The 18,853-nt window shown below is 38.4% G+C and overlaps 1 protein-coding gene across 3 annotated transcripts; it reads right to left on the bottom strand.

Moving 5' to 3' along the window:
- Nucleotides 1-3,772: 3,772 nt before the first annotated feature.
- LOC100689734 (mucin-2) lies at nt 3,773-16,568 on the bottom strand. Of its 3 annotated transcripts, none has more exons than XM_019362597.1 (13): nt 16,419-16,568; nt 11,821-15,063; nt 11,257-11,781; nt 7,772-7,894; nt 6,912-7,021; nt 6,756-6,814; nt 6,468-6,625; nt 5,865-5,993; nt 5,721-5,763; nt 5,598-5,635; nt 5,314-5,401; nt 4,946-5,159; nt 3,773-4,814 (listed from the first exon to the last, which is right to left on the bottom strand). In XM_019362597.1, exons 1-13 carry the CDS (start codon nt 16,471-16,473, stop codon nt 4,656-4,658), a joined length of 4,944 nt encoding a protein of 1,647 aa, XP_019218142.1. In that variant the 5' UTR covers nt 16,474-16,568; the 3' UTR covers nt 3,773-4,655. The 3 variants fall into 3 exon arrangements, with proteins under 3 accessions (XP_019218142.1, XP_019218141.1, XP_019218140.1); XM_019362596.1 differs by having other exon boundaries at nt 11,257-12,405; nt 12,445-15,063; XM_019362595.1 differs by having other exon boundaries at nt 11,257-15,063.
- Nucleotides 16,569-18,853: the final 2,285 nt, after the last annotated feature.

Below are 18,853 nucleotides of genomic sequence, written 5' to 3'. Positions count from 1 at the left end.
ATAGTTACTAGTTACTTCTTCAAAAAAGTAACTGAGTTAGTAACTGAGTTACAAGATTCTTAAAGTAATTAATTACTTGAAAAGTAACTATTGCATTACTTTAAAAAAAATGTTTAATTGGCCACTTTTAACTAATTTTGATTTTACCTCTACATTTCACCTTTAAAAACTATTTACTTTGTCTTGTTTGGTATCATCCTTTTCAGCACAACCTCACGTGTCTGAATTTACAGTTATGTTTTCATTTTGACATACTGTATTAACACAATTGATCTAAAATCAGACAAAAAACAAAATCCGAGTAGAAAAAGTTATATTTTCTACTGTAAAAACATGTTTATTGAATCATATTTCATAACTTTAAATGTAAATATAAATTGTAAATTTTAAAATCACATGGACAAGTTTTGCAAACAACAAAGTCATTTGCAGCCATTTATCTTTTACCCTTTTTTTTTTTAACCATTTCAAACTATTTACAGAACAATCAGCTGTTCTGCATTCAATAAGATGCCACACAAATTATTTGTGCCACTCCAATAATTTCTGTCCACTATAAAGGAGAACATCACAGCCTGATACCTGCAGGTCTGACAGCAGCAGGTGTATCACTCCTCCTGTTTTGATTCAGCAGTCGCCTCATTGTTCTGACACACAACACTAAACTATCCACAACACTACACAAGACAACACATTAACGCTAAACGTCAAAAATCTCTCACATCTCTAAACTCGCTCTCTCTCTTTTTCTGCTGTCTTTCTTTCTCTCTCTCTCTTGCCGTCACTCCTAAAACTTCCCCCTCTTCCTTAACAACCAAATGTCGTATTGCCATATCATTTTTGATTGGTCGACATGGTGCATTTTTCCACCAACACGAAAGGGCTGTTTTTTGTTTTGTTTTGTTTTTTTTTTTTTTTTTGGTCATAAGCAGAAAGTGCTTGCTAGCACTGTCCTTAGACAGCAAACATGACGAAACTATTCAGGAAACAACATGCGTATATATTGTTTATCATGACTCTGGTTTTACGTGGCCTATCAACACGATATAAAAACCGGTATATATCACCTTGTTGCTTTGTCATCTTGAAGTGGTCATGTGATTGGCTTACCACTACTTTATTCTTCCTCAGTCAAACAGCAACACTCATGTGATTGTTTTGCCCCCCTGACTCACTTTTTGAGTCAGGGGGCAAATAATAATAAGTGATCGTCGGGCAGAAAGTGATTGCCGTCTGCGGGAGCGCGTGCTGCTGCTTAAAGCTGTAGCGCCCAGATTACTTACGTAGAGAGCTACTTCCGTGCAACTAATATAAAGTGCGGTAAGCTGAACACAGCTTCAGCCGTTTGTTGAAAAATAGTAACGCGACCACACTGCATTTTCTTGTTAGTAACGGTAACGGCGTTGTAACGACAGAAATAGTAATTAGTTAGATTACTCGTTACTAAAAAAGTAACACCATTAGTAATGCCGTTATTCCCATCACTGGTGACAACACTCATCTTTTACTATTTCACAAAAGTAAAACATCACTGATTCAATGTCTAACTGGGTATAAAGGAGGAGGAGTTTACTGGATCTGCCATCCCTGCCCAGTGCATGCTCCCGACGCAGGGGGAACAAATTCTGTCGGGGATAACTATCTTGGCACAGCACCAGTAATGAGGGAGGAGAAAACGGGTGAGAGCACAGTTGACACTAATCAGAGGAAGGAGACAAGGAAAGTTAAACTGAACATGCACAGGAAAAGGGACTGTCAAAATGACACAGGAAACTAACACTGAGACAAGCAAGAACAGAAACGTAAACAAGCACAGAGACAAGACTGAAAGGGGAACAAAACATCGGGAAGAGACGTGATGTAGCTTCCAGCTGAAGAAAACTTAAGCCTGAACCAGGCACCTGCAGAGAAGGGGAGGGGCAGAAGGGGCTTGGGCACCTGCCCCTTTCCTGATGGGTGCCCCCAGTGCCCTTTTCTTGAGGCTTTTTTAAAAACTTTATTAAAATGTTTTTTATGTTTGTGCGCATGTGGAGTCCTGCCCCTCAACAATAACATTGAACTATTAATCTCAGTTTTTCTAAATAAAAGGATCTGGCTGATGCTGACTATGAGCGTGCTGTGTGTGAAACAGCCCGACAAACATTACCTGTCCTTTTATTAACTGCACAAGTAGTGGTGGTTATTAGCCGCTAGCGAACTGGGTCAGGTTGTCATGGGTTTGTAGCTCTGCTCACAGTTTAAAAGTCAGTAAAATTAAAATACAACAATTGGAAGTTGGATGAATTGACAATATCATGGGTTTTTATTATTCCAAATGAATACTAGGATAATATTCAGAGTCATTTAATTTGTTTAAACACGCACTGCTCATCTAAATGTAAAGTTATGTGAATACTGTGAAATTTTATAGTTTTATATGCGCAAATCACACAATTATGGTCCTTTAAGATCTAATATTTGGCATATGTAATTCTATTTTAAATACTATCTGTTGAAATTAAAAATAATGTAATTTAGATTCCAGTTATTGCTATTTTTGACAAGGAGAGAAACCTCTGTGCTTTATATAGATGCTACATGCTTCATCCAACAATTAGAGATTTATGGCTGATCATTAAGAGCCACCAAAAAGAAATCTTTTTGCAGCTGTAGCTGAAACAAGCAGAACAGATATTATATAAAAAAAAAAACACCTTAATTTGAGGTAGACTGAAGAGGGCGGTAGAGACCTGTGGCAGACAGAGTTCATGTCCTCTTCTGTGACCTGTCCCGTGCCCTTTGATGCAGAAGTGGCTACACTGTGAAATCCAACTATACCATTTCCAGAAACAATAAAAGATTTATCGTTCTTTGAAAACGTGTATAATTCATCAAATGACACTTAAATGACTTTTTATAATCTCTAGTCAGTATTACTAGTACATATGAAAGTGGAAAGTAACAGCAGGACAACTGGAAAAGGGTGTTGTTTGGTGCCTAAGCAGCTAAGTTTCTTTTGCTATTATAATTGTTTAATTTTTACGGAAAAAAAAATACTTTAGCTTTATCTTACTCCTCTCTAGTGGCCAGAATAGTTTCATTCTTTTGAAACTTATTTCTATTATTTACATTTTTTAAATTATTGTGAAAATCTATTTTTTTACTCTGAATTAAGAAACTGCTTTATTTTAAATTAGATTTTTTATTCAGCGTTCAGTGCTATTTCTGCCAATTCCTTTTCCATTTAAACTTTTGTTAATTTTCTAAACTTTATTTAGAAATACTTTATATATTGTGTATACTGTTATATAACATTTTTTCTCATTGGTACATCTGCTCTGCATGTAGTCACTGGTTTTGTGTACTTAAATTCTAGCAAGACCTACAGTGGAATTCTTTTTGCATAAATTTTTAATTTCTACTGATAGAAAACCAAGAAGAAAACATTGGTCAAAAAGTAATATACAATGGTAGAGTTTGAAGAAATTCAGCGGTGTGTGCCCAACAATTTCTCCCTTCTTTATGACAGTAAACTGGGTAGGAGCAAAATGTGCCAAGCACGACATTACTCTACTGCATGCCTGCTTCACAAATGCTTGTTAGCAAAACTTTTCTGTACTGCAAAAAAAAATCAATCTCATTAACAGAGATGGATGAATATTATGGATAAGTTCAATAAATTAGGGTTAAAATTATGTAATCATTCCTGTAACATAGCCATAATTTTAAAAACAAGAACAACAGCCTAATGCATCTTCTCAATTATTTCATCTCAGGAAGAGTCTGACAAATATGAGTATTTAGAAGCTCTTTATTTCAAAGTGGGGTTTTGTGTATTTAACTACTATATAATATAAACATGAATTAACCATGAAATAAATATCATACTATAATAAATATACAAGTGACAAAAAGTGATGCAAAATTAAAGTGATCAAAGACATTCAAGTAATAATATTATGTTGAATAAAACAATGTTTCAATAATGAAGGCCAGAAATAAAACAAATAGATACTTATCAAACTGTTTGAAGCATTAAAGAGTCAACAACTACTTAGCCTTTTTGTTTTTTACAAATTATAATAAAATATACAGGCGAATCTAACATCCAATAAGTTGGAGTAGTAAGACGTTTTAATGACCTTTATGAAGGATTAACAGTGACTTAATAATATAAATGGAATAGTGTTTTTATTAATTGTTTTAAGTGATATGGAATCCCTTGTAGCCACAAATTGCTGTGTCTTTGCTTGCTTAGAACGAGCCCTAAACAAATACAAAAACTAGTTAAATATCAAGTTGTCACTAATTACAAGAATCAAACATAGTCAAGTGAACAAGTGAAGCATTATTGGGAAAAGAAAGCAACATCAAGCGGCTTCTCATCAGTTTAAGATGGATCTCCAGGTTTCTGGTTCATGTCCAATAAATAATTCACAAGTCATTTTTCAGGGAAAAAAAACAAACAACAAAGGAAAAGCAATTAATACTTTTTCAAATTCCATGTGATATAGTCAAGAACAGTTAATGCACAGGAAACAATTCCTGTAAAAAATGGTGAAAAGCCAGATCGCTCATTAAGATTCCTTGTGTGCAGTAACTGGAATACAATTCCCAAAAAAACAGAACAAAAACAAGTTATTGCCATTGTATGGTCAACTCTGTGTGAGTTTTTACTAACAGAAGTCGCTTTCACTGTCGTACTGGTAGTAAGGGTTATCGTAGCCTCGGCTCTGAGCGTGTGGTTTGATCTGGGGTCGATTCACAGCGTAGGGGTTGTTCTGAGGTCGAGCCTGAGTGTATGGGTTTGTGTTATTTTGGTCACTGTATAACACCTACAAAGGAAAACAACACAATTACTTTCTCAGTGAAATGAACAAAAAACGCCAAAAAAACAGAAAGCTTCATAAGATCAGGGAGAAATGCAAATCGAAGCCTACATCTGGACACACAGAGACATACTCACCGAGCTGTTATCCACAAACAAAGGGCTTTGTCGACTGTTTGAAGTCATCTCCAGGTTGGTTATGCTGTTGGTGGTGGTGGAGTTGGTGGCTCGTGGGAGTTTGGGCGCGCCATTGGAAAGAATTGGCAGGTTACTGAACCCTTTAAAAACCTGGTTCATGTATGGGTTTTTCATATCTCCATCTTTGCCGTTTTTGGAGATTTTCTTTGAGGATCTGATAACAAAATGGTAAAAAAGCATTACAGTTTACTATTACAGTGTTCATCAGGCATTTGCAAACTTTTAAATTTAAAATTTGTAATAAAGATGTGGATGGCTTAAAAAAAAAAAAAGTTTAAAGTGAGTGGATGGGTTGGTGGGAAACTTACATGGTAGCAGTTATTGGTAGAAGAATGAAGACTATGAGCAGCAGTCCCCCAAGAACAGAGCCCACAATTACCAGAATGAGCTGCCAGTCTAATAAAACACAACACAGAGTTTTTATTGAATACATTTTCTAGTATGGCGAGTTTTAGAGAAGCAATTTAAGTCCCTAACTGAATTCCCTTAGATAGAAAATCAATTTTAGTATTTGTTGTCAATACTCTTTAGGGTTTTTTTTCTCAAAAATTATGTTTCAGCTTTCACTTGTAAAAACATACAGTATACTCACTTTCACTGCACTCCAAACCAGAATAACCAAATGAACATCTACAAGACAGAAAATTGTTTATTTTAGGATTTTATTTACCCAAACTTACATCGATACTGAACATACAGGAGGAGGAGCACTTACTTCACACATGTATTATCCTTAAATCTGGACCCACTGGGACAAGCTGTGAAAATGATGAGACAGTTAAAGAACTAGATAAATAACTATTTAAAGAAAGACACACACACATGGAGAGATGTTTGCTTGTTCACTAAGTTATCTTACCACTGCACATTCTGTCGCTGAAGTCTGTTTGAAAATGTTTTTCCAAACAGGTACAGTTGTAAGATCCATCCTGTGATGTGCAGTGTGAAGTTTTTGCATCACAAGGGTTTTCAGCACACAGGTCTGTTCCTTTAGATAAAGGAGGGGGGGGGAGCTTTAGCACATACAGCTGAATACAAAATGTCCTCAGCAGTTACATAATTCAATATCCAACATGTCATGATGTGAACTGTGGACTGGAATGTACAGTCTGATGCAGTTTAGATATACCATTATCATTAGGATGTCATAATAGGTTATCTATATTATAGTTTGAGTCCAAAGTCCTGAATAGAAGCGGCCATGAGCAAGAATGTTCCATAGATCCAAAAACATTTATAAAGGATTTTGATTTTTGCAACTAAATCATCTTGGACAGATGGTGGAAACACTTAGATTCAGACAGAAATGTAGATATAGTATAAAGGATTCTGAAACACATCGTGTCAAATATATTCTTTCTGAAAACAAATCTTTATCTTGTGTGAGTCTTATTTTAGAAACATATCGACATAAAAGTGACTGGAAAAACACAGTGTGCTAGAATACAGGTAATAAACTTACTCTCAAAGGATGCCCCACTCAGCACACAGTTCTCACAAATATTGTTGTTTAATTCGTTTATAACGTCATCTTCTTTTATTTGAGAACTGGCTTTGAAGATGATCTGTACTACTGCAATGATCCCTGGGGCTGCCCTTGACACACGAGTGGTGCTTGGCCTGTAAAAAAATGGAAATCACATTTAATGCTGATTGCATCCTGTATTTATCCAGGATAATGTCAGTGTACTGTGATTTGAAATAGGCTGAAAGATGGTATAGTAAAAGCTGATGTCAGTCTGAGACTTACAGGAGTTTCAGCACTACAGATCCAGAGTAAGTGGGATCATCTCCATAGACAATTTTCAGCTGTGTTTTCAAAAAAAAATGTTTTCCTCAATATGAGTAAGATTGAAATTTTAGTATAAGTGTATTGATTGACAGAGAGATATAATTCATTGCTTACTTTCGCAATAATGTCATCTGCAGTTTTTTTAAATGTGTCTGATTTGGAGTCATTCATGCTTTCCTCATATGTTTTATCAGAGAATTTAAGTTGTCCAGGGAAAACTTTGGCTAAAAACAAGAAAATATCATGATAAGAAACTTGAAAACTTTTAATTTCATAAATATCACTTTCTTGCAGAGAGGAGGAAGAGTCAGATGTCCAAGATCAATATGCAATCTGCAGATCTCATGCAGTATCAGACAGGAACTGGCAACATAAAAAACCCGCTAACATAAAATTTTCTCTGCTTGCCTGGCAAACTCAAGGAAACAAGTATAGTTCAGGATGTCACTGCTCCTGCCCAAAGTTATTTCTACACAAATAAAAGATTTAAAAACCCCCACAACCTGCTATCCTGCTTACAGTTTTGTTTGTCTTTTTTGCGTGGATTAAGTAAAACAAATCTAAAATGCTATTTGACAGATTTATAATTTTGTCACTAAGCTAGGCTAACAGTACTCACTGTTTATGCTAAACTAAACACACTGGGAGATAGTTAATAAGGGCATTTTCACATCTATAGTATGTTTACTTTGGTCCGAATTGGTTGATGCGTTTGTAAACTTGTAGCTTTTCCCCTTGGTTTGGTTTGTTTCCACACAGTGAAAAATACAAGTCCATGGGGCATTTTATAACAAGGGAGAAAAATGAACCAGAGTTTGATTTAAATGGACTAAACACAAAAGATGTGAAAACACCCTAAGAGAACTCTGCTGTAGTTCAAAAGATGCTTATGGTTGTAAATTACCTATTCTTCACTAACACTAGGTAAGACTTTGTAAGAACTTGACTGCTATTGTACACAAACAAATACTTACCATTTTCACATCTCTGGGTGATATTATTGTAAAAATCACCAGCCAGGCACATACATACAAATGTGTGGTCGGCACGGGGTTCACATTTGCTTCCAACACCACATGGATTTGAATCACAGGGACCTTCAAAGTGGAAACAGAAGAACAAATTATATAAGACTTTGAAGCATTATGTAAATACTTGAACTGGATACATATAACATTACAATTTTTGTATAGGCTAATCAGGGCTCTAGACTAACTTTTTTGCCATAGGCGCACCGGCAAAGAAGTTAGGCGCACTCAAAGTTTTCAACCGCATTGCTTAACACCGCAGTTTTTCATGTGCACTTTCTTTGGGGGGAAGTTGCAGTCTATACAGACAATATTCATTTCTAAATTATTAACTAACAAACTTGTGCTTAAAGTCTTTTGTCAATATTGTAGAAAATGTTCAACTTAATCATCATCTTGGCTCCTCTGACGACCTGTTTGCTGTTGCATGCTGCTGAAAGGCAGTGGGGAGAGAGGACAGCTGGGCAGTGCATTTACTGCAGCATATAATGTGTTTTTTGGATACACTGCTGCTTTTTCAGCATTCAAAGATTGATGGCACCGTGTCAGAGCACTGGCTATGAATTTCAGACGGATCAGGCCTTAACTTAACAAAAAAATTATCAATAGTTCCTTTCATCTTTTCTTATTACCCACAGCTACATCCACTTCTGTCGGGCCTAGGCTGCTCACCAGGGCTGGGTATCATCACTGATTTCTATAATCCATTCGATTCCGGTTCTCAAAGTCCTGATTCGATTCAACTTGGCCTCAGACAGTCAGAAATATTATAATTCTGATCATTTATCAGTACTGATACATGTGAGACTTCATCAGAATTGTGAACATCACAACAGATGCCTTTGTGTCAAAGTAACTAAGAATAAAACACAGAAAAACATGAAGGAGATTTTCCTGGCCTGGCTTTTTATAGCAGATAACCTTAAAAATATTCTGCAATATTTTGTAATTTTGCACAAGTTTAAAAAGTTTAAATTTCTTCAGTATTGAACAACAGAAATTAGGCTTTCTTGTCCGAGGTCATTTAAGTGAAAAAAGAAAAGAAAAAGACAGCGGCCGACAGCGCTGTAAACAACGTAGACTGGTGGGTAATAAGCGAATGAATAATGCAGAAAACAGATTTGAGACGGGAAACTGTTCTTGAAGTACAGAGAGAGGGAGCTGTGCATGAAGTGTGATTTTTATCGTGGTGGAAGAAAAACAGCAAAAGTCAGAGGCAATTCATGACGACATTGAGCAAATGTGAAGCGTAGTTTGCTGCTTCTTTTGCTGCTGGCTCTGTGAATTTTGGTTGGAGAGAGACAAAACCTGCAGCTCAGAATCAGCGCAAAAAGACGTAAACACAGCGCGGACCCGACGCATCAGAATCGGTGAGCTCCGACTCCGTCTACGTGCTGTCGGGTGTATAAGCCGAGAAAGAATAAACTGATTCTGATGCATTGGGTCCGCTCTGTGATTACGTCTTTGTGCGTAATCTGTGTACCTGCTCTCATTTGCTGTTTGGTGGTTGTTGAAATAGTTTTGTGAGCTTTAATCTGAGAAACTGGCTTTTCAGACAAAACACAGTTACATTTAAAAGTCAATTCAGGATTTAATGAATCGATATCGCTTTATTCAAGCTACTCACCTCCAATGTTCCCTCTAATTTTTCATGGGGCTGAGCGAACACACAAACTCCCTGAGCGATCCCTTGGACCACTGTGAGCGACATCAGACGTGTGCACTGTGGTCACGCCAGCATCGAATCCATCCAAGTTACATGGTTTATTAAACTAATCAAATCACAGCATTTACATTTATGTTAGACTACTTTTAAACTGCTTCAGCCCACTTACAATGAAAATGTAAAAAAATCTAGTCATTGACGTGTGCAGTATGTTAACACTATTGGAAGTAAAATTAACTTGAACTCCAATTTTGAAAACACAACTTTCTTTCTTTTTAATTTTTTTTATAAAGCTCTGACTTGTATTATGAGTATGAGTCTGGGAGAGAGTCCTGTAATGCTCTGTCTGCAAAATATAGTAAATAATGACCAATGTTGGGTAATTAATTATATAGTTACTTCTTCAAAAAAGTAACTGAGTTATGCAAACAAAGTTTTTTGCAACTGTTTACCTAAAAATGCAGCCAAGGCGTTTTTTTAAATAAACATTTCAAACTATTTACAGAACAATCAGCTGTTCTGCATCAAATTTGATGCCACTCCAAAAAATAATTTCTGTCCACTATGAGATAAAGGAGAACAACAGCCTGATACCTGCAGGCCTGACAACAGGAGATGTATCACTCCTGTAACACCTGTAACATTCAGCAGTCGCCTCATTGTTCTGACACACACAACAAAACTATTGACTACACTACACACTAACTACACACTAACTACACAAGATTTGCGCTAAACGTCTCAAATCTCTCACATCTCAAAACACCGCCATCACTCCTAAAACTTCCCCCCGTTTCTTAACAACTAGATGCCACGTTGCCAGATCATTTTTTGATTGGTCGACATGGTACTTTTTTGGACAAATAGGAAAGAGAGAGGGGGGTGGGGGTTTGTTTTTGCTCACAGGCGGAGGGTGCTTTCTAGCCTTTTTTCTTATAAAACGCCATTTTTATCGTTTCTTCCTGCAGTAAATATAAACAACGATAGCATTCAGGAAGAAAACCAAACATTGCACATTTTTATATCTCAACTCTGGTTTTACGTGGCCTATCAACACAATTTAAAAACTGGTATAAAGTCCACACTTTTTCCGTCAATTGTTCCGTCTGTCCTGATCACATCTCCAATGGTTGTTCACGTTGTCATTAACGTGGCTTCACTCCACATCAGCCACGCCGCTTTGCTAACTAAAACACCGGTGTCAGCACATGAGGACGCTGTCATAGCCTGTCAGCAACGTTAAATGGCTGCGTATACGAATGTGAATCGCATTATTGGCTGGACTGTGGGATAAGGTGGCATCGTTCTAATCCCATACGAGAGCAGCCAGTCACTTACTGACTAACACTGCAAAACAGAATTGTTAAAGTTTTAATTTTAATTTCAATTCAGGTCAGATTATTTTTGTGCGCGACGCAGATTTTCTCTGCGCAGAGATGATGCCAGCAGTGCGCAATTGCGCACGTGCGCAGCTTAGAGGGAACATTGCTCACCTCCCTCTTCCACCTGCACTTTCAACTGGACCACGGCCAATCAGAGAGGTCCCGCCCCTGACTATCTCTGATTGGTTTAGTCCATGATAGGGGCATAATGCATATCTGTTGTTGACCACACGGAGAGTTGCAGTGGAGATTTTTTTTTTTTTTGTTACCCGAACAGTTGGTCAGTGCAACCAAATATTTTTTTTAGTCGCACCACTGAAAAATTTGGTCGCATTTACCACCAAATTTGTTGCACTCTAGAACCCTGCTAATGGTCACATTACCTGGAGGGGCCGAAGTACTTGGAACTGTTGTTTTAGGAGTAGTTGGGGCTGCTGTTGCTAGAGTAGTTGAATCCGCTGTTATTGAACTAGATGGATTAACTGAAGTAGCATGGGACTCTGTTGCTGCAGTAGGATTTGGTGAAGTAGCGTGGTCTTCTGTTGTTGCAGTAGGATTTGGTGAAGTAGCCTGGTCCTCTGTTGTTGCAGTAGGATTTGGTGAAGTAGTCTGGTCCTCTGTTGTTGCAGTAGGATTTGGTGAAGTAGTCTGGTCCTCTGTTGTTGCAGTAGGATTTGGTGAAGTAGTCTGGTCCTCTGTTGTTGCAGTAGGATTTGGTGAACTAGTCTGGTCCTCTGTTGTTGCAGTAGGATTTGGTGAAGTAGCGTGGTCCTCTGTTGTTGCAGTAGGATTTGGTGAAGTAGCCTGGTCTTCTGTTGTTGCAGTAGGATTTGGTGAACTAGTCTGGTCCTCTGTTGTTGCAGTAGGATTTGGTGAAGTAGCGTGGTCCTCTGTTGTTGCAGTAGGATTTGGTGAAGTAGCCTGGTCTATTGTTGTTGCAGTAGGATTTGGTGAAGTAGCGTGGTCCTCTGTTGTTGCAGTAGGATTTGGTGAAGTAGCCTGGTCCTCTGTTGTTGCAGTAGGATTTGGTGAAGTAGCGTGGTCCTCTGTTGTTGCAGTAGGATTTGGTGAAGTAGCATGGTCCTCTGTTGTTGCGGTAGGATTTGGTGAAGTAGCCTGGTCCTCTGTTGTTGCAGTAGGATTTGGTGAAGTAGCGTGGTCCTCTGTTGTTGCAGTAGGATTTGGTGAAGTAGCCTGGTCCTCTGTTGTTGCAGTAGGATTTGGTGAAGTAGCGTGGTCCTCTGTTGTTGCAGTAGGATTTTGTGAAGTAGCCTGGTCCTCTGTTGTTGCGGTAGGATTTGGTGAAGTAGCGTGGTCCTCTGTTGTTGCAGTAGGATTTTGTGAAGTAGCCTGGTCCTCTGTTGTTGCAGTAGGATTTGGTGAAGTAGCGTGGTCCTCTGTTGTTGCAGTAGGATTTGGTGAAGTAGCCTGGTCTTCTGTTGTTGCAGTAGGATTTGGTGAACTAGTCTGGTCCTCTGTTGTTGCAGTAGGATTTGGTGAAGTAGCGTGGTCCTCTGTTGTTGCAGTAGGATTTGGTGAAGTAGCCTGGTCTATTGTTGTTGCAGTAGGATTTGGTGAAGTAGCGTGGTCCTCTGTTGTTGCAGTAGGATTTGGTGAAGTAGCCTGGTCCTCTGTTGTTGCAGTAGGATTTGGTGAAGTAGCGTGGTCCTCTGTTGTTGCAGTAGGATTTGGTGAAGTAGCGTGGTCCTCTGTTGTTGCAGTAGGATTTTGTGAAGTAGCCTGGTCCTCTGTTGTTGCGGTAGGATTTGGTGAAGTAGCGTGGTCCTCTGTTGTTGCAGTAGGATTTGGTGAAGTAGCCTGGTCCTCTGTTGTTGCAGTAGGATTTGGTGAAGTAGCCTGGTCCTCTGTTGTTGCAGTAGGATTTGGTGAAGTAGCGTGGTCCTCTGTTGTTGCAGTAGGATTTGGTGAAGTAGCGTGGTCCTCTGTTGTTGCAGTAGGATTTGGTGAAGTAGCGTGGTCCTCTGTTGTTGCAGTAGGATTTGGTGAAGTAGCGTGGTCCTCTGTTGTTGCAGTAGGATTTGGAGAAGTAGCCTGGTCCTCTGTTGTTGCAGTAGGATTTGGTGAAGTAGCCTGGTCTTCTGTTGTTGCAGTAGGATTTGGTGAAGTAGCCTGGTCCTCTGTTGTTGCGGTAGGATTTGGTGAAGTAGCGTGGTCCTCTGTTGTTGCAGTAGGATTTTGTGAAGTAGCCTGGTCCTCTGTTGTTGCAGTAGGATTTGGTGAAGTAGCGTGGTCCTCTGTTGTTGCAGTAGGATTTGGTGAAGTAGCGTGGTCCTCTGTTGTTGCAGTAGGATTTGGTGAAGTAGCGTGGTCCTCTGTTGTTGCAGTCGGATTTGGTGAAGTAGCGTGGTCCTCTGTTGTTGCAGTAGGATTTGGTGAAGTAGCCTGGTCCTCTGTTGTTGCAGTAGGATTTGGTGAAGTAGCCTGGTCTTCTGTTGTTGCAGTAGGATTTGGTGAAGTAGCCTGGTCCTCTGTTGTTGCAGTAGGATTTGGTGAAGTAGCGTGGTCCTCTGTTGTTGCAGTAGGATTTGGTGAACTAGCCTGGTCCTCTGTTGTTGCAGTAGGATTTGGTGAACTAGCCTGGTCCTCTGTTGTTGCAGTAGGATTTGGTGAAGTAGCGTGGTCCTCTGTTGTTGCAGTAGGATTTGGTGAAGTAGCGTGGTCTTCTGTTGTTGCAGTAGGATTTGGTGAAGTAGCGTGGTCTTCTGTTGTTGCAGTAGGATTTGGTGAAGTAGCGTGGTCCTCTGTTGTTGCAGTAGGATTTGGTGAAGTAGCGTGGTCCTCTGTTGTTGCAGTAGGATTTGGTGAAGTAGCGTGGTCCTCTGTTGTTGCAGTAGGATTTGGTGAAGTAGCCTGGTCCTCTGTTGTTGCAGTAGGATTTGGTGAAGTAGCGTGGTCCTCTGTTGTTGCAGTAGGATTTGGTGAAGTAGCCTGGTCTTCTGTTGTTGCAGTAGGATTTGGTGAAGTAGCGTGGTCCTCTGTTGTTGCAGTAGGATTTGGTGAAGTAGCCTGGTCCTCTGTTGTTGCAGTAGGATTTGGTGAAGTAGCGTGGTCCTCTGTTGTTGCAGTAGGATTTGGTGAAGTAGCGTGGTCCTCTGTTGTTGCAGTAGGATTTGGTGAAGTAGCGTGGTCCTCTGTTGTTGCAGTAGGATTTGGTGAAGTAGCGTGGTCCTCTGTTGTTGCAGTAGGATTTGGTGAAGTAGCCTGGTCTATTGTTGTTGCAGTAGGATTTGGTGAAGTAGCGTGGTCTTCTGTTGTTGCAGTAGGATTTGGTGAAGTAGCCTGGTCTTCTGTTGTTGCAGTAGGATTTGGTGAAGTAGCCTGGTTTTCTGTTGTTGCAGTAGGATTTGGTGAAGTAGCGTGGTCCTCTGTTGTTGCAGTAGGATTTGGTGAAGTAGCGTGGTCCTCTGTTGTTGCAGTAGGATTTGGTGAAGTAGCCTGGTCCTCTGTTGTTGCAGTAGGATTTGGTGAAGTAGCGTGGTCCTCTGTTGTTGCAGTAGGATTTGGTGAAGTAGCCTGGTCTATTGTTGTTGCAGTAGGATTTGGTGAAGTAGGCTGGTTTTCTGTTGTTTCAGTAGGATTTGGTGAAGTAGCGTGGTCTTCTGTTGTTGCAGTAGGATTTGGTGAAGTAGCCTGGTCTTCTGTTGTTGCAGTAGGATTTGGTGAAGTAGCGTGGTCCTCTGTTGTTGCAGTAGGATTTGGTGAAGTAGCGTGGTCCTCTGTTGTTGCAGTAGGATTTGGTGAAGTAGCCTGGTTTTCTGTTGTTGCAGTAGGATTTGGTGAAGTAGCCTGGTTTTCTGTTGTTGCAGTAGGATTTGGTGAAGTAGCGTGGTCTTCTGTTGTTGCAGTAGGATTTGGTGAAGTAGCGTGGTCCTCTGTTGTTGCAGTAGGATTTGGTGAAGTAGCGTGGTCCTCTGTTGTTTCAGTAGGATTTGGTGAAGTAGCGTGGTCCTCTGTTGTTGCAGTAGGATTTGGTGAAGTAGCGTGGTCCTCTGTTGTTGCAGTAGGATTTGGTGAAGTAGCGTGGTCCTCTGTTGTTGCAGTAGGATTTGGTGAAGTAACGTGGTCCTCTGTTGTTGCAGTAGGATTTGGTGAAGTAGTCGGGTACTCTGTTGATGGAAGAGTTGTCTCTGCTGTTGGCAGGGCAGAGCTTTGTGCTCTTGTTGAAGTCGCTGAAAATTGTGATAAAACACAATAATTAGTATATGATGTGCACATATTCAAAGTCTTCAGCTTCAGCTGACTCTCAAATTACATGTAGGATCTAGCAGTACTACTATTGCAAAATACCTTATAGAAACAGAGAGATAATGGTTCATTGTTTCTTTTTTATGAAGTTTCATGTCATGAAGTTTTCGTTGTACATACAGCTTACACTTTAACAAGTCGGTGATGAACCAAACGATCCTGCCATAGTATATACTGATCGCATGAAACCAGCTCAAGCCCAAATGTTCACTGCAACAAGATTGTATGTTTCGTTTTATGAGAAGCTGCAACCAAAGAATAGCCAATCCACTGGTTTTACAGGAACTGTCCACACTGTTCAATGAACCTGCCTTGGCAAATTTAGTGTTTTATGGAAACCTATGTAGAAATAATTCCAAGATTTTAAAAAGCAGTTTATTGAAATATCAGTGTTAAATTAAAAGAGTGACTTTGTTTTGTTTTTTGCATTTAAAAAAAAAAACTGTAAAAAAATGCACCAATTCAGATTTCTTTGAATAATTTGACTTGCCTAAATGAAAACAATCCAAAGAAATAAAATACAAAATGTATTTGTAAAATGTAAAAAAATAAATAAAAATAAAGACCGTTTTTTTCATGAAGAAAACAAAGTAAAAAAAAAAATCCCAGAATTGACACAGGTTCTACACTGACAACATACTATTTGCCTAATTTAACTTTCACACATAAAGAGCATTAACCTGACTAAAGACTCTGAAGTGAACAAAGAGGCTTCCTTCCTTTTGCTTTGGCAAGGGAATGTAGTGTAGCAACAGGGTCATAAGATAAGGTTAGACTGTTGACAGAAACGCACTAGTCAAATGCTTAGATCTGCATGTACGTGTGATAAATGGCTGCAAGGGAAAACCTGAATCAGGTGTGCAAGTTACACCTTTATTATTAACATAGTGGACAAGTGTGGGGATTTTTAACTTGTTTATTAGAACAGAAATAAAGGGGCAAAAAGCCATCTGTTAAAAGAAAATGAGTAATAGAATTTTTTAGTTTCCACACGTTTTAAAAAGAAAACGAAAAGAAATATTTTAATTAGAAGAAAGCTAACATACATCACTCATAGCTTTCCATTTTGCTACTACAAAGATAACAGTGGAATAGGAATGATTACACATATAAAATCTTTACTGAAATAATGCTTTTATCACTATTTATGAAAAGCACTTTAAAACTTGAACTATATTAAACAGTTGAGCTGTAATTTCAGCTAAATCTGAATCCAATGAAAAACACAAGTTGAAAATGTGCGGCTTTAAAGTTTATGCAATAGGAACAGACTACTTACCCAAAAGGGCTACAAGTATCCAAAAGATAGACAGGCGTATGAATTTTTGAGCCATTGGAAAAAAATTTATCTTAAACACAGAAAAGATGTCCAATGAAGATTAGGAGTGCCCAAGTCCTTAGTTCTCAAAATCTTTGTACGGTTAGAATTCAGTTGCCCTTCACAGGCAGTTTTAATCGTTAGCCACTCCTCCTCCTCCTCCTGTGGACAGTGCTAAAGTACAGGTCCCACCCAAAGAAGATGACTTAACGGTTCACTTTTCAAGCCATTTATCTACTTATCAATTTTCCATGACATAGAGTATTTCAGTTATCATTTAAACGTTGGTTAAAAAAATATGCCACTGATCTAATGCAGATATGAAAACCATCCCAAGCCTTTATATTTACATTTCAAGAGGAAGGAAATTACCATTAACCACTCTTTTCTTGTTTAGCCATACATTTTTACATGTTGATTTTTTATGTCTCTTTACTTTGCATAGTTCTCTGAAGTAAGAGTGTGTTTAAGTAATGTCCTTTAAATCTAAGGCTTACTTGAAATTGCATGGTTCCTTCTATGGTTAGGCCATATATAACTATAAATTAAACCTTTCCACATTCTTACTTAAAAATCCCATTTCAAAACTATACATGATCCAGATTCATTAATCACTAGTGCTGAGTCGGGTAAGGAATATGTGCATATCAAATTATATCGAAACTCTAATCCCAGAACTGGAATGTGGAAAATTTACTTAATAAATAAGGAAGGAGCTTTAGAAGTTATTACAATTGTACACGGTAAAACACATCAGACTAGCTATAAGGGATGTCACAAAGACATTGTTCAACTATACATGGCCAATAAAACAGGGTGGGGAGAAAGGTAACATGAACTTTGATTTGTAGACATCACAAGATATGTGATAAGATGACCTATGTGCAAACAGCTGAGATAATAGAAAAAAGTCTTTTAAAAAGACTTTAAAAAAAGTTTTACCATTAAGATCCAAAGTACTTTCTCATTGTACTTAAGTTGACCTTCATCACAATTGCAAATCTGAATCAAGTTGTGTACACCACTTCACCGTTACCATGGATGTCAATGCTAAAACATAGCCCAAAGATAAAAATACATAGAGTACTGTGCAAAAATCTTGAGCCAGTCCTCATTTCATTATATTAAAATAGGAAAATTGGAAATAGCTGCAGTCATTTTCTGAAACGTGCAAACATACATGGAAATCAAGCATGGAAGCCAAAAACAGTTTGAACAATACCTTCAAGCATGAAAGTCAATATTTGGCACAACCACCTTTATTCTTCTACAACACCTTTATTAGAACACCAAACAAAAACTATTATCAAAGTACATCAAACGCTTTCCCAAGATTAGCAAAAGATTGTGATTATGTGCTGGCTATAACTGCTCTGGATGGTGAGCAGTTATAGCCTGTGGTGAGACTAGATGCGCTTGGTACTCCTGATACCATATATGACACAGAGTCATTGTATTGCATGGGAATCCACACATATGGCATGGGGAGCTATGTGGAAGTAAGATTATTTCAGTGTAATTGCTGGAAATGCCTCCATCATCTGTCAGTGATGCAGGCAAGCTTACTTGTCATTTATTTAAGTAGTCTTCAGGAACAGTCCTCCAGTTTTCATGAAGGAAAAGCTCTTTTTTGGATATTGGCTGACTTTCGCTCCATTCTCTGTCAACATGATCCCACACTGCTTAAATAATGTTGAGCTCCAAACCATGATAGAGCCTTCTTTAATTCATTTTAGTGTCAGTTGATTTCCAGGGTTTTTTTTTTTATTTCACTTTAGTTTTTGCTTTTTATTGCATTGTATTGTTTTATTGTTGGATTGTTTTATTGTTCGCTACTCTCTGTTTTCATAAGGTTTAGTGTTAGGTTTGGTCTTTTTAATGAATATTTTAAACTGTTGTCTTTTACAACTGTACGGATGGCATATGCCAAAGGCAGGATTTGGGAAAATCTGTAAAGGTATTACAAGAAAAACACAGAACTTCTTGAAAACAGTTGACTACTGACAAAGCTTAAATAAAGACATCTACCAAAGCCCTGTCAGGTAAGTTGTAATACAGTTTTGTAGTAAAGATAAGGTAGATCTTTAGAGTTATAATACAATTTTAAAGCTAAGGATATTTCGTCTCTATTTTTTACATTTTAGTTAGTTTTCCAAGTTCACGAAAAAAAATTTTTGTTGACTAAAATGTTTTTTTTTTCCTTTTTATAATTATTGTCAACTGTAATAATCTTGGTAAATTCTCACTGTTGTACATCTCTCCTGACCTCCTCTTTATGTGCTCACAGTGATACAAGCAAAACATTTTTAGATTTGCCCTCATTGCAGAAACCTTTGGTCACAGTTTTTCAGTCCAGTTCTTGTGTAATTTGTCAAACAGTAAATGGATCAGCTGAA

This window comes from Oreochromis niloticus, linkage group LG8 (genome assembly GCF_001858045.2).
Source record: "Oreochromis niloticus isolate F11D_XX linkage group LG8, O_niloticus_UMD_NMBU, whole genome shotgun sequence".
NCBI classification, from domain to species: Eukaryota; Metazoa; Chordata; class Actinopteri; order Cichliformes; family Cichlidae; genus Oreochromis; species Oreochromis niloticus.
The sequence above is the reverse complement of the archived record's forward strand: the minus strand, read 5'-3'. Positions and strand labels throughout refer to the sequence as shown.